This window comes from Chroicocephalus ridibundus, chromosome 4 (genome assembly GCF_963924245.1).
Source record: "Chroicocephalus ridibundus chromosome 4, bChrRid1.1, whole genome shotgun sequence".
In the NCBI taxonomy this organism is placed as follows: Eukaryota; Metazoa; Chordata; class Aves; order Charadriiformes; family Laridae; genus Chroicocephalus; species Chroicocephalus ridibundus.
This window is the reverse complement of record NC_086287.1, coordinates 84,863,091-84,888,932: the sequence shown is the minus strand read 5'-3', so window position 1 is coordinate 84,888,932 and position 25,842 is coordinate 84,863,091. Positions and strand designations below refer to the sequence as shown.

Sequence of the window (25,842 nt, the reverse complement as noted above, 5' to 3'; positions counted from 1 at the left end):
GATTTGATTCTCAACACATTCTAGTTTCCAGTTACAGCAGAACCGGTCCAAAGAGGCAGAAGTTCATTTACTTGGCTTCAGAGGGCCTTACAGAGTCAGCAAGGCAAGTATTCCTAGGTCTGCACATTGAAGTTAGAGTGAAGAAGTTTTACTCATCCATCATACCTTTTATTTTCTAATATCAATATGTGATCATCTTTAAGGAAGTCAAGGGATAAGAACTGAGGGACGTACCAGCTGCACTTTACAGATTAACAGCCACAAAAATAGAAAGCAACTATACAATCTCTGGGTTTCACAAAACTAGTTTTCATTTGTAACACTTGACGCAACAAGATTAAATGCAACAAGTGAAGAAGCTACCTCTGTAAAGTGCTACTTTTGTTAGAAGTGGCTAAAAAAGCACAACTACAACAGATTTGGGTATCCGGTGGTTAGATTGTCGATGTCTTCCAAATCTTTCATTTCAGGCTCTGTGTTTTTTGATGAAGCTGATGAGCCCATTTGTTGAGCTGTCATGAGATGTCACTGGAGCCTCTGACTCCAGTTCAGGCTCAATTTTCTTGGCAAGTTGTTTTCCAAGCTCGACTCTGCATTTATAAGAACAGGAGAAGAAAGAAGAAAAATGCCATTAGTGCTAACAACTTAAAGTATTTACTATAAGCCATTGATGTTAAAAATAGGTGCCAGTAAAAAGTAAGTTGACAGTGAACACTATGACAAATGTTTTTTCCTTCACAAATTGACAAACTTATTATTCAACTCAGTGCCAGCCATGGACAACTGGAGTCCTCACAGCTGTTTAGCTGAACAGACAGCTCTCAAATTACAGAATGTCTAAAGAGAGAAAGTTTTGTTTTAATTATTACGTAGAGTCTTTTCCCCTTGGTACTCATTTGTGTTACACAGCCTGCGCCAATGCAGAAGGCGTTCAGCCTGCTCCTCATTGCTGTTGAACATGACATCACTCACAACACTTATCTGTAGCACCAAGACAATAAACAACAGTTTGAGTTGCAGGCCTGGAAGCCCTCCCCAACACTACAGTGTGCTATCCAGGAGCTACCACTGCAGACAGGGCAAGAACCTAGGATATTCCAACAGCTGCAAGGAACTAGCCTGGTTCAGCGTCCCCATACTCAATAGTTTTGGATGCCGTTTTAGATTTTGATGTGTTGCAGTAAAAGCCGTACTTACTCCTATCTCACTCCTGATTTCAGAGTTTATAGCAGACATCAGCTTTTATTAGACAGTCTTCCATTTTCAGTTTCTACTACAATATCTTAAAGAACTTGCTGTGGTAGCACAGTTCTAAGACAACATATTCAGAGACAGAACTACCTTTCAGCCTTTAAGAAGAAAGCTTAGTGTAAACTGCTGTTCAAAACCTGTAGAGCAAACTTTCTCTTCCAAATAACCCCTCACAGCATAGGCAGGTTTCACCTGGAAAAATCTTACTAATTTCCCAATCCCCCTTTCTCCTGCATAAGTCTTCATACAGTATATTGAATAGTTAATATTACTACAGATTAAAAAGAATCTGATTAGCTCCCGATTAAGTCTTCAATTTTTGAAAGCAACAAAGTGACAAACTCCTCATAAAGCTGCTGTCTCTCTCTACATGGTGGGTCTACCATGAATCTTGGTCACAGGCGCAGCTTTGCATGAGACCTTGGGCTCCTATATATGAAGACATCTGCTGAGAATGTTCTCGTATCTCCAATATAGGAAAATTAAGATGTGGTCAGTCTTTTGCTTAATAGGTGCCATTCAAATGCCTACTGAATGTTTCCACAGGTAAAATAATTCTTCTTTCACTTCTGTAAGGGAAATTACTTCCCTAATTCTCAGAGCATGTGTTCAGCCTGCTTGACTATTTTACTCATTACTACTGGCTCTTTTCTGCATTCACAGTATTTTATTTTTTTTTTTTTAAATCAGACTAAACAAAGGTCCTTAGCTTAAGTTGTACCCACAACACCATCGTGCATGGCTGAATAAGGATACCTGCTGACTTATCCCCAGAAAATCTGTTTTCATTTAGAACTATCCTGTAATAATTTGCTCTAAGGATAACACCTTTTTTTCCCCAATGTCTTTTCTCTAAATCATGACAGATTAAGGAATACCACAGTCAGTAAGTACACAAGAAACAGATTGAGGAGACTTACCCCCACTGGTCATAACTGTTGATATCCCAGACAATTCCTTGAACAAATATCTTGTGCTCATACATGGCTGTAAGCAGAAAAAGAGATTTATCAATAAACTTCATCAGAAAATCTTAATGAACACTCACAGATGAGAGATCTATTTACTTACCAATGATGGCTCCCAGCGTGAATGGGTTGAGTTTTGTAAACATGATGGAATTGGTTGGTCGATTTCCCTCAAAGACCTTTTAAGACAAGAGTTACATTGTTATTTAGTATGTTGCAGAACACACTTGGGTAAACTTGCAGTTTATATTTTCCTGATAACCCACATTGGATTATTTGTATTAGCAGCAAATGCTAAACCCTGAAAGCTTTAAGGTTAACAACTTCAACCACTAAACTGTTATGCTTTATTACAAACACAATGGCAAAATGTGATCTCCAAAGCACCATTACTGGCTATTATGGGCTACAGGAAGAAATAAGACACAAGTCAATATCCCAGGGGCTCATCCTTTCTGAGATGCCTCAGAAGGCTTCCAGATGCACGTGCTTTAGCAAGAGTGCCATTCACTGGCTGCTCCACCAGACCTGACAAGGTAGAACCCGTAACACAACCTTCACAGCAGCCAAGACAGTAGCACTTGGCAGCCAGAGGAGGGCACTGCCCCATTAGCAAACTCCACCGAGCAGTGACCAACACTGGGCCCTCACCACCGAGCACAGCAGCTAACCAGAGGAGCGCCAACGCCTGGTTACCTTATGGGGAAGGAGCTTCTCCAGAGCATCTCCACTGAGGCCTGCCGCTTGAAGTTCCTTGCGGGCTTCATCAGCAGTCTTTCCCTTCATCAAGGCCTCAGTCTGAGCAAGGAAGTTGGCCAAAAGGATCTACCAGGTAGAAGTAAAGGCATCGACTCAAGCTACTGTTTTCTTAGCTGGAATAGCGATACCTAGAGTTTTGAATCTAGACCAAGACCTAGGCTACAGTTACAACTCTTGTTTTTAGCACTATGGCAGTAAAGTCTGCGGTAGGTTTACCTGCATGCCGGCTATTGCTTTTTACCTCAGAGTGACAGAGATTTGATTACTATTTTAATAGCACACATACACAGAGACAATCAGGACCATTCTGCAGAATCCTGCCCCAGCTGAAGCTGACAGCAAGCCTCCCAGGGAGAGCAGAGGAGCCAGGACTTCCCACCCCCCTTTCACCCAATACAGCCTGTACTTATATCCCATACTACACCATATGCATGGAAAGCCAGGTGCAGAGATTAGTCAGAGGTAAACAGCTAAGCTGTACTTACTCTATATGAAGAAAATCCCCACAGCAAACCATATACCAATCCCTACCAATACAGTAGGAGTTTTTAGTTTCCTATTCCCTGCCTAATGTTAGCTTGCAAATTCATGTGTGGTTTCCTCCTACCCATTACATTGAAGATAAACTTTGACTATACCTACAGTCAAATGAAACCTTTCCCCCCTTTCTTTTGCAAAGTCATGTTCTAAAACTTTCATCTGTACTTGGTGTTACTTGACAAAAAAATAAAAAAGACTATTACACAATTTAAATAGCACTTGTAAACTGAAATCATGATAAGACTGAAATTTATTGAGTAAACATGCTTTTTTCAGAAGCATGCACTAAGTAGTAGACCTGGACATGTTTCTACCTATGGAACTTAAAAAATTCTTACATACTGTTCACTGAAAATCTTTAGTTGGATGCTACATTAAATTAAAAAAATGGACTGGTTAAAAAAATATCTATGTGCAGAAGGCTACTACCATAGCCATGCTAGTATACTCACTAAATTTTGTCCTAGAGTTTAAGACTTGCAACAGCATCTCTAAGGAAGTTTTCATCAGCTCTGAGAATCTGCTTCTTCCTACTCTGCAAGAATTACACACCTTACAATTCCTACAAGGACTTTTGTCTCCAAATACTTAGTTGCTCAACTCTTTCCAGCCTCAGCAGCCCAACAGGCAACACCATTGACCTGCCTCAAGAACCATGGCTGCAATTTCTTCAAGAAGAGAAATACCACTGTATTACATACAATATGTAATTATAATTTAGGTATTTTCAAACCTATTGTGAATGTTCACAGAGCCTATGTGTATAGTTCCCAGAGGGACATCTAGAAATCTCACCCACTGCAATACTGAATAAGCTTCAGCGCCTTCAGACAAGAAAATATGGGTGCCCTACCAAAGAACTTATTACCTTGTGATGCAAGCCATTTCTGATTGGATGCTGGGTCTGCACTGGGATCAGAAAGTCACAGGGAATCATGCGAGTTCCTATAAGAAAAGCCTTATTAATAACCCTGCAACCATAAAGTCTTAGAAAATCTTCAATTCTCACTCCATTTTCAGAGTTACTGGAAGACCCAGCCACTTCAAAAAGCTTTTTTTTATTAAGAGCAGAGGGGAGTGACAATACAGCTCAGTAGTTTCAGCTTTAGTTGACCCTGCTTATTGCAGAATTAAAACCTGCAATGTTATGCTAGGTTAGATAAGAACCCAACCTCTAAACCAGTGTCAATTCTGTAGACTCTTGCAGCTTTGTAGCCATTCAGAATTTAGTTCCAAACCAAGGTATTGAACAGTTTCAGTTTACCTTGATGAATGAGCTGGTAAAAAGCATGCTGCCCGTTGGTGCCAGGCTCTCCCCACACAATAGGGCCAGTACTGTAGTCCACACGAGAGCCTTTCTTGGTAATGTATTTGCCATTAGATTCCATATCACCCTAAAATAAGGGAACATCAGCTTTCTTGCAGAACCACACAGTTTCCATACATACTTCAGCTATAATCAGTGCTGCTTGTTTATAGAAATTTCTTAAGTGTCAGGGATGTGGCTGCTTAATTTATGGACATCAAGATAACAAAGGCCTGAGAAAAAAATATCTCTAAATTAGCTGAACAAATAAGCTAATATGAATTTTGGCAACAGTCTCTTTAGGTCCTTGATTACATGAATTTAAGTGACTGTAATTTTAACCTAGAAACATGGATTCTGGTTCTAGAAATAGGACGATGCATATATACATATTTGCCTCTTGGAATATTTACTCTGTCTGAGCCTCACCTGCTGGAAGTAGGCAGCAAAGCGGTGCATGTATTGGTCATAGGGCAGAAGGGCATGGGTTTCACATCCATAGCAGTTTATATACCAGACCCCGAGCATGGCCAACAGAACAGGCACGTTCTTCTCCAATGGGGCAGTATGGAAGTGATTATCCTATGTGACACATAGGAAGAGAAATACACTTTGATAAAGCAATTGTCACCCCTCCCAACTCTTAAGTTGTTTAATTGTTGCTCTGATCCAGGGAGAGTTTCCCAAGCACGGTCATCTTAGAAGCATCGAGAGGACATGGGGAAACCAACCTGCCTTCAGTTATCTTCTAACAACTGGTAAGAGGAGCAAATCTGAAACAGGCATCACATACTCACCATCCAGTGGGCTCCTGCAAGCAGACTCTCAAAGTTGTCAAAACCTAACAACAGAAAAAGTCAGTTCATATTTACTATTAGAACTCAAGCTTCATTTTTCTTGTAGAGACAACCGTAAAACAGTTGAGATTCCTTTTATGCAGCAAAGCTCCCAACTACTAATTGAGTTTAAAGCTGCACTTTGATTTCTAAAATTTGCATCCTGTAAGACAGATATATTTTGTTATGATTAAAGCCTGAACTTCAGAGCAAGCCCAACTTCATACTTTATATGTACAACATACTTCAAAAACTTTTGCCTAAAATCCCCATTCAGGCAGAATGAGCAACTGGAAGGAAAACAGAGGCATTAAAACCAGGCTCTGTATTAAACACTACATAGTTCTCAGCAAGTTTGAACACTTAGTCACTTCACAGCCACAGTGGGAGAGATATTCCAAAAAAAACAGGGCAAGGCTACCACAGCAGGGATTTCTGTGTTGGTCCAAGGAAAAACAACTGTAATAAGATCTTTTCAAATAAAAAGGTTTCCCTCCCTTCCCTGTTCTCTTCACAATTCACCTGATTTATTTTTTTTTGCTCTATAATTAGAGTATTCAAATCACCATTAATTTTCACTAATGAGTAGTTTAACTAATACCATCATTTACTGCAAAGCCAGAAATCCCAATTCTTATACGGAAAAGTGGAGGTGAAGTGTTTGGCAATCAAAGCAGCAGCTCTACCTATGGTCAGAAGCCAACTTTGGGAGACGAAGGACACAAAGGCAAGAAGTGCAGACAGACTGGCACGTCAACAGTCAGCACCAAATCTGTCTGACAGCAGAGATGAACAGTTTATTGCAGACAAAACAGTAAGTGCCTGACTGAAGTTTATTTTGCTGTTCACATAAGTTTTCCTACACATGACAACTTCTATTCATATCATTCCAAAAACACCAAAACCAATGTTTTTCCAACCTCAGACTAAGGGAATTCTAGCTTTTATTTAGAAAAATAAATGACATTATGGTTTCAGACTTTAAATATCCAAAAGAGGTGATGAGGGAACAACTGCAAATCTGATGAACAGCCTGCTCACCAGGAAACAGCAGTTCTTAGAGCTCTTTCACATTCATTGTGTATTTGAGATCTGTGTATCAGAAATGCCAATGCTACCCCATAAAAACACAAGCAGGTGGGGATCAATTTAGAGGATCTATGGTTGCTCCCCAGTCAACTGCAGATAGAAACAGCATTCCTGTATCATTGGGCCCTATAGCCTAGGAGAACAAGTACTGGGGGCAAAAGGAAGTAATGGGAGAAGGGGATAGTTAACGATGCTAAATAGAGCTCATATACAGAACTGGAGACATAGGATTTTGATGTTTAGTGTGTATGTACTCACAGAAACTAAATACCCTACTCTTAAACGGTTTAAGAATGTCAGATGCAAGGTCTAATTTTCAAGACTGACATGGCTTTATATAAATCAGGCACTTTTGGCTATGCAAGTGACTAAATAGAGGCAATTTGACTATTGTACCTAAGTACGGGTAAATTCCCAAACTGCATTTACAGTACTAATATCTCAACACTTCCATTGCATTAAAGATTGTTTTTTAGCACTAACATGCAACTACTCAGAGCAGGCTGGGTAAAATATTTGCACCAAAACCGATCCACAATCTGCTATTGTTAATGCATTCCACAGATTAATTCTTGGCATTGTTGTATCAGAGTTGTACCTACCAATATGCAGGGCAATGGAGAGACCAATGGCAGACCACAAAGAGTAGCGGCCACCAACCCACTGAAAATAAGAGATTGGTTTAGACAGGAGAAGTGAAAGGCTTTTAAATTCAAACTTGTTCAAATTATTAGAAAATATCAGCATGTGTTTACACTATTTTCAGAAAAATCAGTATTTTTTTCCAAGGGAAACACCTTACAGTAGTCCCCTAATGAATCCTTAAGTATGCATTTTTTGATACTTCAAAGTTATCCCACTTGTCTGATTTATATAACATCTGTTGAAGTAGATCCTTGATTCCAGTTCACTTACAATTACTAATTTGCAGCTTATATTAACCACTTTCCTAATATCACTCCTCTATACGTAAAGCCTGCTTCAGCAACTCTACAACACTATCTAGCGAAAGGTAATGCTCTAGGTAATTTCTAAAAAGCAGCTTTAGAATCTAGTTTTTCAGGCCCACAGTCAGAAACAGGTTGGTTTACGTCTCATTGATTAAGTGTAAGGGCCAAGACGAAAGGCAGTATACTTAAAATATGCATCTGCTACAAAATATCAATTTGGGCTCCCGTTTCTGATGTTTGACCTTTACAGGCCTAGATTATATACAGTTAGACCCCAACAGTGAAATGTCACAGCTTATAATAACTACTTACACAGAGGAATAAGCTAAGGCTTGTATCTCCTGTTACCCAACAGCTGATGAGACAGCCAAGAATACAGAATGCTCCTGTTCAGACCTTTGACTGCAGGATTTTAACGGAATGGCCAAGAGACAAGAATGTTTTGCTTTCCTGACATGTTCTCAATTTGCCTTTCATTACAAGTTTTTAGATGTCTCACTACAGAGAACATAACTACTATAATTTAAGTATTTTGGCAGCTCTGTGACATCTAGTTCACATTTTCTGAAGCAAGTTAGATAATTCTAACAGTTAACATTTACCACAGAACATTAGACATTTACTTACATCCCAAAACTCAAACATGTTCTCTGGGTCAATTCCAAAGTCTTTAACTTTAGGCTAGAATAAAAAAAAAGCATGTAAGAACACCATAAGTAAAACGAACATTCTCAAAAATCTTTGTGTCTAGCAAATACAAGTTTGGTACCTATTAAATACCCAATTCCCCAACTACATGCATCCGTCAGAAAAAAGTACACCTTCATTCCCAGAGATCACTATCACTACTCAGTAGTCTCAAATAAAATCAGTGACATACACTCATTTTCTGGTCAATCTAAGTGGCAATAGAGTTAGGAGTTGGACTGACATTCAGTTCACACTTAACAGAACCAGAATGGATGAAAGGAATTTTACACCACAGTACCCAACAGCCTCTCAATTATTGCAGAGACTTTTTCTAATTGCTATTGGTCTTTCTACTTCATACTTCTGCATGAAACACCACTCAGGATACATTATGCTCACCATAGGCTACAGATTATTCACACAAACTACCTGCATCACTTAGCACTTACTTGAGTCTCAGAGAGTAATATTTATTTACATAACTGCATTCACACACGCTTAAGCAGTTACAGGTAACACTCACTGATAACAGAACAGTCATTTCAGGAGTAAGAAAACTTGATTTCCAACTTAAAGCTCTAGCAGAAAAAGCACAAATCTATAATGAAGGTCCAATATTACTACAGTTCATCACTCTAGAAGTGATTCAGTAGAAAAAAATATGCTTCCTTTCAAGATGAAGGCTAACTATTGGTATTCAAGTAGCAGTGCCTTAAAAGACAGGCTTCCTTATTGGATTTTAAAATGAGGACAAAATCAGGAAAATAAAATAGATTTGTTATACTTACGCCATTGGTAGACAAGGCAACAAAATGCTTGGCCACAGCTGAAGGCTTAATAAAAATAAACAGATTGTTAGATCTAGAATGCCAATTATTTTGATTTCTGGTCATAAAGCTGATCTGCTACCATTTACATTTAAACAAAATACTGTTGACTATCAGCAGAGATTTTTGCATTGTCAACTTGAAGTCATCTTATGCACATTCAGTGTGGGATTTGGCAGCATGCCTGCCTGAAGATAATGTTCTGATAATATTCTTGTGAAGCCCTCTGGAAGCAGTCACTTGCTTAGAGCAGCACACGAGTTCCTTAAGAGTACTTATCAGTTTGGAACGCCACTACCACTGTTTTGGAGCAGATGGAGTTTGCTGTACATGCGTTACCCTTCTGGCAAGGGTCAAAAAAAAATCAAGACAATTCAAAGTACTTATTAATCTCAAGCTTCAGATTTAGACTTTGGTCTTTCAGGAAATGTTCTGGTGAACAAAGATGAGTCATCTGCAACAGCAGCGTAACAAGGAATTTCAAAGCCTAGCTTTCAAACTAAGTACAACTACCCTGACTGGAACAGGTTAAAGACCGTCTTAATTACCTGAGTAGGCGGTACCTGCTTCTTTCTTTTAAAGGTTAGAAATAGGAGAGAATGAGCCAAATACAAGGTTTCTATTCATAGCACAGCCATCTGCCATAGAAATGTCAGTATATCACTATAACCATAGCTTCACTTCTAGTTTTTAAAGATTTGCCAAGAATTGGAAGGTAATGCCACATAGACACCATACTCTTGGATTTCCCCTATCAGTTGTTCCACCAAATTATTAGCCAGCTCTAATGCAAATACTACACTCTTATTTAGCAGGCAGGATTTAGGGGAACAATGTACAACCACCACTTATAATGAAAAACTGGCGGTTTTGTCACTTTGATCAGATATAACAGCCTGTTACTAAGCATGAAGCACTCAAATGTTGTATGTACAGCATTTGCTGAGCTCTACATTTGGGCAGCTACTGGCTCTGCTCCAAAGCACGCAGGCTGACCACAGAGAAACTGCACAACGAAAAGCTGTTGCGTTCTCTTACAAGGCCTAAACATATTAGACTTACATCATTAGCAGCACGCAAGAACCACTCTTTGGCCGTTTCTGCATTGGTGATAGTTTCTTGGGTGGTGAAAGTCTGCACATTGGAAAACAAGAAAGTATGTAAAACACTGTACTTAAACAAGTTCAGGCTGCTAAAACATATGTTCCAAATAATCAGAGCAGAGTGATTCTAGATGTTCATAATACAGCTGCTGCCAGATTTCAGAAAAAAAGCAAGCTTATCAACCCAGTAAGGACTAGTATTGCTAGATTTACCTATCTAAACTAGCATATCTCTGGAATGTGAATAATTATTCCCCATTTCCTACCTTCCCTCGCCCAAACTGTTATGCAAAACCTTGAGACTAGCGTTTTCTACTTTAGTCTTTGACTAAATATGAAGTTTTATCATTCAACTAAAACGGAACTAATTGAGCATCAAAACAGAACAACCTAGCTGGATTGTCCTCTTGTTCTTTAATTCCTACTCTTCATGCAGGAACACGCATTTCTGCTAAGAGTCTTGCCATAATTTTGTTTTGCTGATTAGAGGAAAACATTTTCCTGCTTCATGAAGTGTGCACAGAAGTTCAGTCATGCAGTTTTGCAAGTATCTACAACCATTCTGATTTACTCAACCATCAAAATTTAGCTTTAAGGTTGAACACTAGATTCAACCTACTCTCATCCATCTCCCAAAATATTTTATTATGAAACACAAGCCTGTTATGGAAAACAAAAAAATGCCATTCATCCTCTTCCAAATATATCCAATTATTTAACTACAGTCTGGCAAACAGAAACTGAAGTCTTACTCTTTCAATTTCAAGGCAGTTTTCTAAGCCTTTGAACCGTGATCCTTGAACTCAATTATCAAAGTGACCATTAGTATTACTTTGTGAAGTTTCCTTATTATTCCATAAGTTGTTGCTCAGCTGCAGTATTGCCAAGATAAGTAATGAGCAGCACTGCAGACCATGGCCAGCATTACACCCATGTTCATTTGTTGAAGATTCTGTCTTCAACAGCAGAAAGGTTCTACTGTGCTTTACAAATGAAGGTGACCCAAATTGCATAAGTATGAAGCTTGTCTTCATCAGTTTCCTCTGCTAAGACAGAAGCATTCCTCAAAGGCAGATGACAGCCAGCAATTATGTTTACAGAATAAGCTATTAGCAAGGCAAGACTTAAAGAGGCAGCTAGTAAGCCTGTACTCAGAAATAAGTGTCATCTTATAAACTACCAGCAGACTATCTTTACCTCTTTATAAGTAAAGAAGCTTAGCATTTACAGTGCTCAAGGAACCCAGCTTTGAAGTTATTTAGGTGAAGACATTTTGATAATACCCTAAAACAGAATGAAGATCCCAAACTACATGCAATTCATTTATGCAAAACATAAACGCAAAAAAACCCCACTGTTAACAAGTAACACTGTACCTAAGATAAATGACCAAGAGTAACCTTAAATAAAAGTAAGGAATGAGGCAACAAGATCTTAAATTTCAAAGAAATAACCACATAGGATCCTACGTTCCAACCACAGAGAAGTACAATGAATGAAATAAACTTTTGTGAATAAAGCTTAAACTTGTGTTGACTGAGAAATACATCCTAAACAACATGAAATTGCTTATGTGTCTTACTTGTTTAGGCCAAGTCGTTTTCAGCACTTGACTTCTAGATCCTCAAGTATTTCAGTAGCAACACAACCTTATACTGTAAGTTTAGGATGAATCACAACAGGCCTGTATAGAAATAGTCCACACTAGAAGTCCCTGATCTAGATCCTCCTGCGGACAGATCTCTATTCTGACTGAATCCTTTACCATTAGAGACAGTCACAGCACAGTGCTTGTATTAGACATACCTTTGATGCAATGATGAAGAGCGTAGTGTCTGGTTTAAGCTCAGCCAGGGTTTTGGCTATGTGAGTACCGTCAATGTTGGATACAAACCAAACACGAGGGCCTCCCTTGGAATATGGTTTCAGGGCTTCAGTTACCATCAGAGGGCCCTAGACAGAAGCAACAATTAGATTTTATCTTCACCACAAGCATGCACACACACAAAAAGATGTGGAAGATATAGATAGTTATGTGTCAGAAACTTACCAAGTCAGAGCCACCAATCCCAATATTGACCACATCAGTGATTGCCTTTCCAGTGTAGCCTTTCCATTCACCACTACGGACTCTCTGTGGCAAAAAAAAAAAAAAACAACACACCCCACCATTGCAATGACTATTTTATACTTGCACTAGAGTGAGTGACATAACACTGGGAATAGGCTGTTCTCAGGATTGTTGTAGGAAGACCCTGAGGAAACAACTTTCAAGCTTCTAGACTTTAAAGCCTGCACTCACGTTCTTAGCTAGACATTTGGTTATGTCTAAGATGACACCTCATTAAGTGTTAAAAGCCTAACACACATATTTAAAAAACACACTGCAAGATCAAACTCTCCTCTGTGGACTGCTACAGCATTTATAACAGAGTGTTGGCAAAGGCAAGAGAAATCAAGGTAAAAGTTAAAGTCTTGCGCATTAAACTAGTTGCAACAAATATTTGAACCTGAAGGTGTTCTTCAAGTGTCTTTAATTAGAAGCAACTTCGCTAACTAAACTGCAAGGACATTAAAATATGAATAAAGCCACAGAGATAGAGATTTATTGGCAAACCAAATATTCAAAAAGCTTTTCTATTGCATGTATGTTTTGCATTAAGATTTATTTCTGGGCATCACCTTAACAGCACATAGTACATGTTTCTGCTCTATAATTGCTGTTTTAAACAGCTACTGAGAGTTCTGACAGAGAAAGTTACAATCATTAAGTAATAGCAAAACACTGCATTGAGTCTTGTCCATCATGTACCACCTATGCATTAGGTTTGTTCCAATCACAAAAGGAATCTTTCCAGTATCATGCACACTTCTACATACATTCCCCAATTCTAAAGCCAATTTTCCAGAAATCACCTGGTTATGCTGATAGTTGCTCTTCTTCCCTGCAGCTGTATAAGTTATTTTTTTGTTTGGAAAACAAAAAGCTTTCATTTTTAGTATACACCATTCCTGTCGCCTGTAGACGATGGTGCCATAGTTTTTAAATCCCATCTGCTTAAGTGAGTTAACTGAAGCAAGCATCTTTGTTAATCTTTCCAAAGGAACTGCTTAACATGATTTTTACTTTGCAGAAAAGACATCTGCATGGAAAGTGATGTTCACAGGGTCTGGTGATTGAAACCATCTACCAATAAAGAGGGTGGCACCGCTGAAAACTCTTGTTTTGCGCTACCAAAATCTCGACCAGTAGATTGAGACTCAAAAACTCTACAGTGGAAAACAGGCCATTGAGTTTCTGCGGCCACTCAATTCTTGCGCTATCTGAAGAAACTACCAAATTCAGACCAGTTAGTGTCAGTTATTGTGGGTTTGGCATTCATCCATTAGGAACTGGACATCATCCAGGCTCATTTTGCATAGGTTAACAATGAGTTGGCAGTGACACTGGCCACTACCACCTGGTTAAGGCAATAGTAAGCAAGCAGGTCCAGTTCCTTGCAGCCGTGTTTAAAATGCACTGAAACTATTAGTTGAGCTTTTATTGATTAGTTTTATCAAACAAGTTTGACTTTGTTAGAGTGCTCTATGAAGTTCTTCAGAGCATTTCCTCAATCAATCTGACAGATGCCTACATTTTAAAGATGTACAGAATAAAAGAACAATTAATTATATTTGAAGATAACAGCTGCTCTATTACCTAGGGGACAACAACAACAAAAACTTTCATGCTGCTAAAGCTACAAACAGAATAGAATCATGAAGTTTTTCTGGCTTTAGGTCAGATTCCTTTAAGAAACTATTTAAGTAGAGCATAATCAAATTGCAAGTGAGCTGGGAGGTTCTACCTCTCTCCTGACTTTACAAGAATTTTAAGAAGCAGTTTCTACTTGATAGAGTCAAGTAGTTAAAAAATTAGCAAGAAGAAATAAGGCAATATTTTAGTGACACTTAATGATTTATGAGTCTTCTGAAATAAATGCAAGACTACTGCTAAAAGAATAAGATCTAGAGAGCTTATTAAAGAAAAAATAACAATTAGAAGCAGAGAGAAAAGTGAATCGTGCTAAAAAACCAGCTCCAACTGCATGCTTGAGCCAGAAATATTATAAGCCTCAAACAAGGGCACAATAATTCATGTGAACCAGCCTACAAACAATGCTTCACAATACACACATAAGAACCTAGTTAGGTATAGAACAAATATATGAAAAATAAGCTAAGGTGATACTCTATACCTGGCAGAAGTGTTTCATTTTGTCCAACACTTTGTTCACTTCTGGAACAACATCCTTCCCATCTACAAGTATTGGTGTATTGGAACGATTTCTCAGAGCAATATGAAGCACAGCTCGGTTCTGAAACAAGACGGGAAAAACTGATGAAGCTATTTCCAAACTATACTGAGGGACCACAGGTGCCTCATCCAGAAGGTAGTATAATCTTCAAACTTTAAAATCCTTTACATTAACTGGAATTAGTAGAGCAGTAGTGCGTGTATGTGTATACACACTCACCACCAGCTATCTAAATCACCCTCTCGCTTCACAGAATCAGTGCAGAGGGCTTACAAAAGCATATCATATGCTAAATAAACCAATAGCTTATTTGTTTACTTTGAAAAGAAAGCTCAAAATCCCTTGAAAGGCATTTAACGATTGAGGTTCAGAATTCAGCAATATTCAGTAGTCAGTGATCTTAGTCATTTTGGCATGCTTCAGGTATACAAGGATGTTGTTTCCTATTAATGACGATACTGAAAAAAAATCAATCATAACAAGCAGCCAAAGTTTTCTCAATTACCTTGCGTAGTCCATTTCATATAGGAAGAGACAAATATGCATTGAAACATTTGACTAAAAGGAATACAATAGCTGCATTATTCTATCCACTGCTCACAATTAAACACTCCCTGAATACTTGCACACCACAAGAGTAGGTAGTAGGTGTGTTATGAGAAAAAAATCTGTTAGCATACACCATGTTATACTAATTCTCCAGTTATACAGAAGTCAAAGCACTGAAATCTGGCCTCTGATTCACCTGTTCAGGAACTTAACAGCTTTAATCTAGAATGAAGGAGTTAGCCAATACTAATGAACAAATTAAAAAATTAGTCTGCCCTACCTCATTGTTCCTTGCTACAATGAGAGGCATTGTGAGACAAAGACAACACAGACAATATGAACTGCCAAGTCATGATTTAAATACCAAATGCTAATTCAAAAATCATTGAGTTTGCGGTTACTGACTTGGAATATGAAAAAGCTCTTTAAATTTGGGATGAACAAGGGCAATTTTTTTTTGCAGCACTCAGCCATGGAATAGTATTATTTGGTAAATACTGCTCACTACCAGACTTGAAAGAAGCTTTGTCTTGATCAAGAGAAGCAGTCACATTTGACCTGATGCCCACTGTTAAATAGAATTATTTTTCTATTGGGTGGGCTATGACGACCATCCCCATAACAAGTGGTCAGAGATGAGTTACCTTGTAATGCACTGTCTTTGTGCCATGTCAAGCTGCAAGTTTTAACTCATCTGGGACAAACACCTGGCAATGACATGCTTGGGCGCATTAGAAAGAACTTCCACATAAGCACACACCATGCAGCCAATGCCTGCAGCACCAAATACAGACAAGTCTTAAATACTTTAGACAAATAGCTTAAAAGTGTTCTAAATCAGAACAAGAGTAGCAGACAAGTTAGTTCTTGCTATTAAGCAGCTCCCTTCTGTCTTATTGCGTTAGGTTTATTCAGTCATGCTGTTTGACAGCATCCTGTTTTTAAGGTCTCATGACAATTTCACGTTGTCCACATGCTCATATTCCAGAGTCAAACCAACTTGATATGATATTCTACACAAACAGAAGAAATTAAATTAAATCTAATGCCACGTTAACTTCTGATTGTAAATTAGAAAATCTGATAATGAGAAAGATGTTTCTAGACTCATCATGCAGGTAATTGCTACATAAAGTTGCCATACCAAGACAGTAGCAAAATAGGGAGCCAGCAGCAGAAGCCAAACACATCACAGTTTAGTATTGTATTTAAGTGCTTCCTGTGAAAATTGCATCCTTCTGAGAAGGCTTCAGCTGCTACGTTTGCTCTCCTGTAGACAATGAAGAGTAATACGTTCCATAATAATACAGTCAGAGATGGGCTAACCCCATAACAATTTGAGTTACATGAGGCTAGTGAGAGGCAATATCTGAGAAACCAATCCTCCAGGCAGATTTAAGTCTCATCACTCTTTTCCTGCTTCTTTTTTCACTAGCTAGAATTACATCTGTGAATTGAAGGCATGGAAGAGGAACCATTTCTCCAAGTGAAGCTTTATCTCTTTCTGTCTCTGGATTTTTACAAATATGTAGCATTCACAAACAATACAACGTCCAACTGCTGAGTTATTTTAAGCAAAGAGCTTGTGCAACAGCTAAATTAGTCAATAACCGAGTCAAAGGAAACACTGATTTCTGTGAATTTACCTCAAACGTACTAAATAGCCTTTAATATTTAAGGCAGACTAATAAATCATGCTATACTGTTGAGTTTCCAGTTTTCATCCTATTTTTAATTTCAGGAAAAAGGTACCATTGGTTTTATGTATGTTTTAGTGAAGATTTAACCACAATTACAACCTTCAGACCTATAAAAAGAGGAAGATACTCATCCTCTTACTGAAAGGGGTGGCTAATTTCCCAAGATCGTTTATAGTCTGTACTGGTAAATGTACCCAGAGATACGTAGCATCAGCAATCCAAAGCATAAGGTCTTACACAATCCTCACTAAAACTTTGCGGGCAGTTTACTAAGCTTTACGAACACTGACATGAGGCAAAAGCATGTAAGGGATACCTGGAATGCAACACTGCTCCATGCCCTTTCCAAGATCTAACTCATCTTCCTCTCTACAAAAGAGGGAAGAGAAGACAAGAAAAAAAAATGCAGCACCAAATCTCTAAAAAAAATGCATGCTGAAGGGAGGATTGAATAGCTTTATTCACACACATTTTCTTACATCTTTTTGTCAGAGCTGTAAAAATTTCTCACGTAAGTAGCAAGACAAACATTACAACCACTCAGCATTTCAGAGTAGCGACTAGAGTAAGTTTTTTCAAGACTTCTCTTACACAGCATGAGCATCCATAATAAATAGGCATAACTGAGGGTGAGAACCATGGACAGAAATAGCCTTACCTCAGTGAAGTTGATCTTCTCTCCACTGAACATGCGCTCTCTGGCACTTTCCACACCCCTTGACTTTGCCTGAGAAATGTAAAAATAGATTCCTCTTAAAAATAGTAAGAAGTCAACATGCACTACAAAGGTCCGGCTACAGTAAAGAATGTAGCTTTACTGTACCATGTAAGACAGTGAAGCAAAAATTATGATATTAAAGACCCACTAGATCCTACCTTAAAAATCAATTATTTTATTTTAAAGCAAGTATTTTTATGCATGCTGTTTATTTCCTTAAAAGGTTACAGTAACATATGCTGAATGACCAAGATGCAATGAATCCACCTTAATTGCTCGGTTTCATCTTGTCACACTGCTACAGGATTCATTAGTGATTCTTTGTACCAGCTTAGAATTTCTTTTTTAAAAATGAAGAGTAGCAAAATTACTTTTGCTATGGCTATTTTCGCTAGTTCTTCCCTTTCTAAAAGTCTGTGTCCTATCTGGTCTAAGCCTTTGGATGGACCAATAGTTAAGGAAGGGTTATAAATATAGGCACCATGCTAAATTGAAGTTAATGACAAACTTCTTTCTTGAAATGCATCCAATTGCAAATGAATCTCAAAATTGAGACTGCATGACCTATGAAGTAGCATTTCAATTGCACATATAGGAGACATCACCTTCTCTTACAACTGTATATGGATCTCTTATTTTACTGTAGACCTCAATAACAGTGCCATATGCCAGCTGGTCTGTTACAGACAAAAATCTTTCCGGTGAGCACAAGAAGCAGATCTGTGCATTGAAAACTGGCCTTGTACCTTGGGACTAAAGGACAGTGCAAGACTTCAAACAGTGCCAAGATTTGTAAACAGATACCTTTTAACTTTGACAGCCTCTCAAATTTAGAGCTAAATGGATAAAAACAATGCTAGAATAATCAGTTCCAGGTAAAAGTTAACTTTAAAAAAAAAACTATTTATTAATTCAACATTTTAAAGAATTACCAGTTCCATCAGCATTTTCATCACTTCTTCTGTCACAAGGTTCTTCGAATAATCCAGTAAGATATCCCCATGATCAGTATTCAGAGTCAAGCTGCCAAAACAAACACGTCATTTAATCACACATTCCTGAAGAGACTGTTTTAAAGAAGACAATGATAACTCCTCTACAGATTACAAAATAATTGTGAACGTAATTATACCAAGTTAGTAAAGATTAACTGAGGGACCAATTTGCCCCACAAGTTTCCTAAAATGACTTACTAGTGTGTTTTAATTTAAGAGCATGGTTTTCAACAAGGTAAATTATAGTTTCCATTTTCTGCTTGTGAAAGTCCAAATACAATGAAGTACATTTAATGCACAGTTGGACAATCACATTCTGTTTTCATGGAGCCACTAGCATTCTCTAGCAATTATTAGCTTTTTCCTAATGTATCACAGGTAAAAAGCTTGCCACATTCTTTTGCTACTAAAAAATTAAACTGTCTACCCACAGGTCCTTTCAACAAATATACTCATGCTTTTATATGGAGACCTTAATAAGCCAAATTTAAAATCTGTACAACTTCATGTACAGAAACATTCTGTCAACTACTAAGCAGAATTAAATCTCATTTGTGCATGATGTAGTCTCACCGTCCTCACTGACTCAGTGGAAGTCTCCAAATTATTTAACTAATCCTCCTCTGAAAGGTATAGCCTACCACTTCAGAATACAAGCACTTTAAGGTTTACATGCGAAATGAAACACAGAAATCATAGTCTAATAGAAATCAAGTGAGTCCCTTCGTATTTACCAGCCTTGTATCTATGTGAGAAGTTATACAGTCCCCCTAGTCCTTTACAGCACAGTTTTCTACCCATTTCTTCTTTGCACTAATTTACAGCCAAATATACACATTTACTCTAAACTGAAGAATCAAAGTTCTGTAAGTAATTCAGTAGGCCTTCTATAAAAGCACAGCCAGCCATTTATCTCTTACTCCCACTTTTGCTCCACATGCACAAGCCACGGGAAATTGCATGCATGTAAATTCTCAATGTTTCCGCATTGTTCATTATCTCCCCTGCTTTTTCTTTCCCAATATTTGAGCACAGAAATATGCACTGTTATCTTAGTGACCATGTAATGCCAGAGACTTTGCAGGAACAAACCATGGCATAATTGGTAATCCAAACAGACATGATATGACAGAGCAGGCAAGATTCTGCAAAGCAAGAACAGAGCTGAACTTGCAGTAACAGTAATAATCAGCAAGGCCTAGAAACTTCGGTGGTCTCATTAACTTGAAGAAACACATAGTAACATGTGCTTTTTCTGGTCTTAAAATACAAGAGACACTAAATAAGGAAAGGAAGGTGTCTTCAAGCACAATCTTAGAAGAGTGTTTCTTTTATAGGTGAGAACACAAGGCAAGTAAGGAAAACCAGCATCAATACCGTTAATCACCCTGCTCTTCAGTGGGCTGCAAAGAGTAATCCTGAAACCTTGACCACCCAGCACCAGGATACCTGAAATATGGCTGGCTAAGGGAGGGATTGTTAGCTCTCACCTGCCAAATGTGCTGTTTATCAATACAGTACAGAAGAAAAAGAACAAATCCTGCAAGTCCTTCTATTTGAGATTTGATGCAATTTATTTAAAGATCTGAACACGTTTTACGAATGATACAGCAGGACCATTAGTATACTAACACTTCAACTGTTTAGAGCAGTAGAACTCTTAAGTCTCATACTAGTTTAATACACAAAGATAGTCTTTCCCAGTGTTCTACTCCATAAACAGGAAATCCTTACAATCTTTTCTTGGTATTTACCTGACATATGGCTTACTTGTACATTTCATTGTTATTTTACTTATATGAATAAACATCCATCTCACTAGACCTAGACGACCAAGTACACCATGAAATTCTGGCTGGATTCAAATCACTGCTCATTTGAGGAAACTGCAGGAAGATGACATCCCGAGACATTTCATGCAAAAAAGCAAGCAATGGCTAACAGATCTAACTTACACACACACAAGATGGAACGCGCAGCATGCAATGGAATCTCATCCTAAACCCTCACACCAAGGGATCCACCCCTTATTTAAACAGAAACCCAAACCCCTGCAGAGCACTTGCATTCTGCTACACTACCCATTCTGCAATGCAGCAGCTAATGGTAGCGCTACCCAGGTGGAACAAGAGACTTGTCACGTAAGCCACATCCACATTACAGTGATGCAGCCCTTTATCGGCAGGTCACCTGCAGCATCTCAGAATGATTTTACCTCCCATTAAACACAAACTAAAGCAGCTGTATGCAACCCCTAAATGGATTAGACATGGATTCCCTGGTGGTATGTTTTCCATTTAGATTGGAGGCTCTTTCTGATCCTTCATAATGGACAAGCCAGCTAGCAGGAGTGTAATACCAGGGCTTTATATCTTGCACCAGCTATTTGCATCAAGAGTACCTTAATCTGCATCCAGGCATCAATTATCTGCTGAGTTTTACAATGGCTGCATCGTATCAGTTCTAACCCCTTCAAAACTAGTGGAGTGTTTCTAGTGAACAAGCCATGATGTTAAGACCCACTGTTCCTACCAGACCTTACATTTGGGTGGCAAAGAAAGCCAAAGCATACCCTCCAGGTCTGACTACACTCCCCATCAGGAAAAAGGAATAATCAAGTTCTGAGGAAGAAAAAAAGGACAAAATGAAAAAAGGATCTTCTATCTATACTCTGTAGGACACAGTGAGTGTAAGGATCTCATAATAACATTAACAAGATATTTGTGCTCAGTGATAAAAATATTCAGACTAAAAACTGTTCAGACCAGTCTGAAATTTCTCCAGAACCAGTACTGGGAAGCACTTTTATGTGGGTATAGGTTTCTCTTTTCCTTCTGAAGGAAGGGAGACAGTCAATGATTCTATGATAATACCTAGCAGAACTTAGTGAAAGGTATTCATAAAGATTAATTTCACATGAGGAGAGAGGCGCAAATTACAGAGGACCTTGTGGCCAAGCCTCCAGACTGCTTAGGCTTCCAACACACATTAACTACCATCATCCTGCTGATCTAGCTGACAAAGTGGCAATCAGCGAGAAGTACACAAGCAGATCCATCAAACTAACCCCAGCTGCCATTTCTGTAGTTGTACTTTGCTATGAGAAAAAGTTCTCCTGGTGGTCCAGAATGTGTAGGTTTATCAGGAAACAGGACTGAAATCATGAAAAGAAAGGATTAAGATAGATTAAGTAAATTTCAAACATTTTGACTTTTTCCTATCCTTATGGGCAGCACAAAAGGACATTAAGTTGGGCAGCTATTTGAAATAGATAACCTTGGTAAAAAAATGTTTCACAAAAAAGTCAGATAAACACGTTCTAGGAGACACACTGATTTCTTTCAGCATGGAGAAAACGTGTTAGAGATGAGCATGTGTGCCTGAAAGGACAGTTGTCAAATATCTTCTCCTTGGTTAACTGTATACTGTGACAGTTTAACACTCAAAAAGAGTCTAAATATATTACACATTCACAAGAGCAATTAAATACAAACTATCTGAGACTGAGAGTATATTTTATGGTTAAAGTAGCTTAGTTAATATGAAAGTGACAACCAATGAGATTAAGATGCAGTGCTATCCTCAATAGGAGTACTTGCTCAAACCATTGAGGAAGGAGCCTTGAAAGAAACTTCTTGATGATACCTTTTGATTTATTTAGCTAGCTTGTCTCAGCTCTCTTTTGTTCCAAGGATGTTACCAAATTCAGTCTCTTGGGATATACTGGAGATAAGGAAAATTTGCAACCAGAACTAGCTCTATAAGAGAAGAGCTAGTAAATTCGTATAAGGTAATATTAATAAAGATCTTAACAGCATAAAGAGTTAGAAGAGCCACATAAAGTCCATACTCTAAAAATTCGGCATACCTTTTCAATCCTTTCAAATGACATTTTAGCTCTTGTATACTGGTATGCAGGACTTCATATGTGATGTTTAATTACAATTTAAGAAGCAGCTAATGAGCTCGAGAGGAAAGAGAAGTCGCTTTACCTAGGATACTAATGGAAAGTTTCATACATGCAACAAGTCACCTCAACACTGGAGAGCAGCAGCCCACTGTACCTGTATTACCCAGGCTTGCTTTAAAACTCACGTCAGGGATGCATTAAATAACATTAGGCTTATCAAATTGCTGTTGCAGTCCAACACCGTAACCACACACGCTTCTCAGCACAGTCTGCAGTGCACAGAAAGTGTGAGTCCCGCTTTACAGGATGAAACCGCTGAACACTACTACATTGCTTCCACGTCTTACTTCCTCCTCTAGCAAAACCGCTGCCATGCACGCTCCGTAACGCTAGCAGCACGAGGCGAGGGAGGGATAAACCTGCCAGACACCCCCGGCCCCCGGGTGGTGCAGGGGGAGGCACGCCCGCGCTGCTGACAGGCGGGGGCACGGGCGGATGGACGGCTGCTGGCGATCCTATCGCGGGGCTTATCGTGACTAAGCACGGCGGGTGTGAGAGGCGCGGGACCCACAATGCCGCTGTGCGAGCCGCAGCCCGGCGCTGTGCTTCCCGGCACGTACCCTGCTGCAAGGATGAGTCAAGGACGAGCGGGCAGGGCCGCCCTCAGCGGGGGCTGCCGGGGCGAGCCCCTCCGACCAGGGCTACCCCCGCCCGACCGGGGCCTGCACCCCGCCGGACCCCCGCCGGCCTCCCCCGGCCCCCACACAGGCCAGCGAGACGGGGGCGAGCCCAGCAGCGTGCGCGGTGCTCTCCCCCGCCGGGCCCCGCTGCCATCCCGGCCCCGCGCCGGCGGGAGGGAGCGGAAAATGCCGGGGCTCCGCACTCTGAGGGCGCATCCCGCCAGCCCGCCCGCGGCGAGGCCCACCTGAGGGAGGGGGGTGGGGAGGCACCCCGCACCGCCCCGGGCTCCGCACACGGAAGCGCCCGTGATGGCCCGTCGGGCCGCGGCGGTGGCTGGGGCGGGCGGGGGCGGCTGCTGCGCAGCTCGGCCGCGGGGAAAGGCGGGCGGGGGCCGCCCAGCCTCACCTGAACTTCTGGAAGCGATCCTTGTCGGCCTCAAAGAGCTGCCGCAGAACCAGCTTGGAGGCGTTCGCCTTGTGCCACTCCACCAGCTTCTTGAAATGAGGGTCGCTGGAGAGCGCCATGTTAGCGGGCAGGGAGCGCTGAGACGGATGCGGTCTGAGGCGCGGAAGCGAGCACAGCTGCCGCCGCCGCCGCCTCCGCCTTTATACCGGCGAGCTCGGCCTCCCGCCGCCGGCCCCGCCCCGGCCCCCCTCCCCTCGGCGGGCCGCCGGGATTCCCTCGCTGCCGTGCCAGCGGGGGTGGGGGGGCAGCGCTCCGCCCGCCGGTCCCGCGCAGGGGGGAGGCCCGCAGCGGCGGGGCGGGCAGGGCTAGTGGCCCTCGCGGAGGGGTGGCCGGCCCTAGGCGCTGCGCCGCGCGCCCCGGGTGAGCGGTTCGCCTTTCACGAGGCGGCGGGGACCTCGCTGACCGCCCTGCCCGCCCGCGGGCGGCCGCCGCGGCGGCATCAGGGCCTGGCGCGCAGGGAGCTGCCCTGGTTAAAACCAGCGTCGCCTCCTCGGGGTTCATTTCTAACCGTGTCGGCCGCAGGGCCCGGCCCTGCGAGGCGGAGACCGAGGAGCGCGGTGAGGGAAGCGCCGCTCCGCTCTGGGGCCGGCACCAGGCCGCAGGGATGGGATGTGGCGCTGAACCCCCGCTCGGCATCAGCGCCATCCCGAAACCTGTCCTGCACCCCCCAAAGGGGCGCCCACCCTTTTTGCTGGCATCATCTGCCAGCTACTCGAGACGTTCCCTGCACGACATGTCGGCTGCGCCCAGAGCCTTGGCTTTCCCCGGCCGTTGCGTAAGGAGCTTAGGGGCCGAGCCGGGGCTGGACTCACGGCAGGCCAGGGCAGGCCGGCGCGCAGCTGCGCCCGGCTTCGGGGGGGAAAAAAGGCTGTTCTGGGCATAAAAGCAGAATGTTGTTTCAACACGGGCGTGTACAGGAGCATGTCAGATTGCAGAGATTGCACTCTGCGGCTTAGGTGAATAAATCGCAGTGAAGTCGTATTTTAAGCAGCTAAGCCCCTTTATGGATCTGTGCCTAAATCAGAGTCACAGAGCGTGAACTTGGCGCAGATTACTAAAATCACAGCCTGAGTCTTAAGCAGCAGAATCAGCATTTTTTCCTTGCTGCTGAACAAAAAATATTATTAATTGATCCTTAATTATATTAACAAGTGTGTACCTCTGGTATAGCGATAACAGACTGTCTAAAAAAAGTCCTTCCTTAGCTCACACTCACTTGTTCCAAAGATTTACTTTTTCAGACTTAACTGTTTAATAGGCCAAAGCCTTTTTCTTCAGCAAAATAAATTTTAATCGCCTTATACGTTTCCATTTTTTTTACATTTTTGGAGGCCCCTCTCATCCCTGCCAGTCATAGGTTTGTGCAATTTCTCCAAGGCAAAGCTGCTTCTCTCATGGTGCCCAAATCTACCTGACCATCCATGAATGCATGTGGTTCCCTGCCTACCTTCGTTGAAGGAAGGAAAGTGAAACAACAAGTAGCAGCTATGGACTTGATCCCACAAAGAAGCACACAAGTGCCCAGAAGGTCTTTAAGAGGACACTTAGGTCATTGTACACATTGCCATGTAAACTTCACACATTTTCCTTCCTTTCCAAGGCCTTCATGATACACCCCTCAATAATCCTAGACTCCTGTTCATAGTCACATGGTAACCCAGGATGTAAAGTTCTTTGGCCTAATAGATATCTCCTATTAGTCATAGGGAGAGAACAAATACCCTTTTTAAAATGTTAGCCTTACTGACAGCATTTGATAGCCAGCCATGAAACACTCCTGACTTACCTGTCTGATTTTTCTGCAATCAGGGCAAATGGGATTTCATTAAAGAGGTCTCAACAGAGATCCCTTAACATACAATTTTCCTGAGTTTCTCTCCTGCTATCAGCAGTAGTTGTTGTTCTCAGAGCACCTTCCCCTCTTCCTACCGACTAGCCTCAAGCTGAAGGTCTGCTACATATACAAATTTACATTCACTCCTCTTGCAGGTCCTCCCCGCTATCCTGTTATTTTCTTACATGGTGATGATGTCTTTTCTGCTTTTCTGCATTTATTGTTTCAAAATTGACAATTCCCCTGTCCTGCCTTTCACTGTAAAACTTGGGCGGTATCTCAGGTGTTACTCTTCACATTCAGGATTTCACTGCCTCTTGTACTTGACCTGCTAAAATGTCTTTCAACGATTCCTTTCTTAAATCCTCATTCA

General features: G+C 40.8%; 1 protein-coding gene across 1 annotated transcript; it reads right to left on the bottom strand.

Annotated features, from left to right (window-relative positions):
- Positions 1–146: 146 nt before the first annotated feature.
- On the bottom strand, positions 147–23,830 carry GPI (glucose-6-phosphate isomerase). The gene is made up of 18 exons (XM_063334603.1): positions 23,576–23,830; positions 18,517–18,607; positions 17,525–17,593; positions 14,558–14,677; positions 12,370–12,453; positions 12,126–12,272; positions 10,279–10,350; positions 9,178–9,222; positions 8,327–8,380; positions 7,352–7,412; positions 5,622–5,665; positions 5,254–5,406; positions 4,783–4,912; positions 4,387–4,463; positions 2,916–3,044; positions 2,323–2,398; positions 2,172–2,238; positions 147–590 (listed from the first exon to the last, which is right to left on the bottom strand). The coding sequence occupies exons 1-18, from the start codon at positions 23,692–23,694 to the stop codon at positions 467–469; spliced, it is 1,662 nt and encodes a 553-aa protein (XP_063190673.1). The 5' UTR covers positions 23,695–23,830; the 3' UTR covers positions 147–466.
- Positions 23,831–25,842: the final 2,012 nt, after the last annotated feature.

Coding starts and splice junctions, on each gene's coding strand:
- GPI (XM_063334603.1), bottom strand. CDS start 23,694: ATGGCGCTCTCCAGCGACCCTCATTTCAAGAAGCTGGTGGAGTGGCAC. Junction 10,351..12,125: donor TCTTCATCATTGCATCAAAG/GTATGTCTAATA, acceptor TCCAATGTGCAG/ACTTTCACCACCCAAGAAAC. Junction 2,399..2,915: donor AGAAGCTCCTTCCCCATAAG/GTAACCAGGCGT, acceptor TTGTCTTAAAAG/GTCTTTGAGGGAAATCGACC.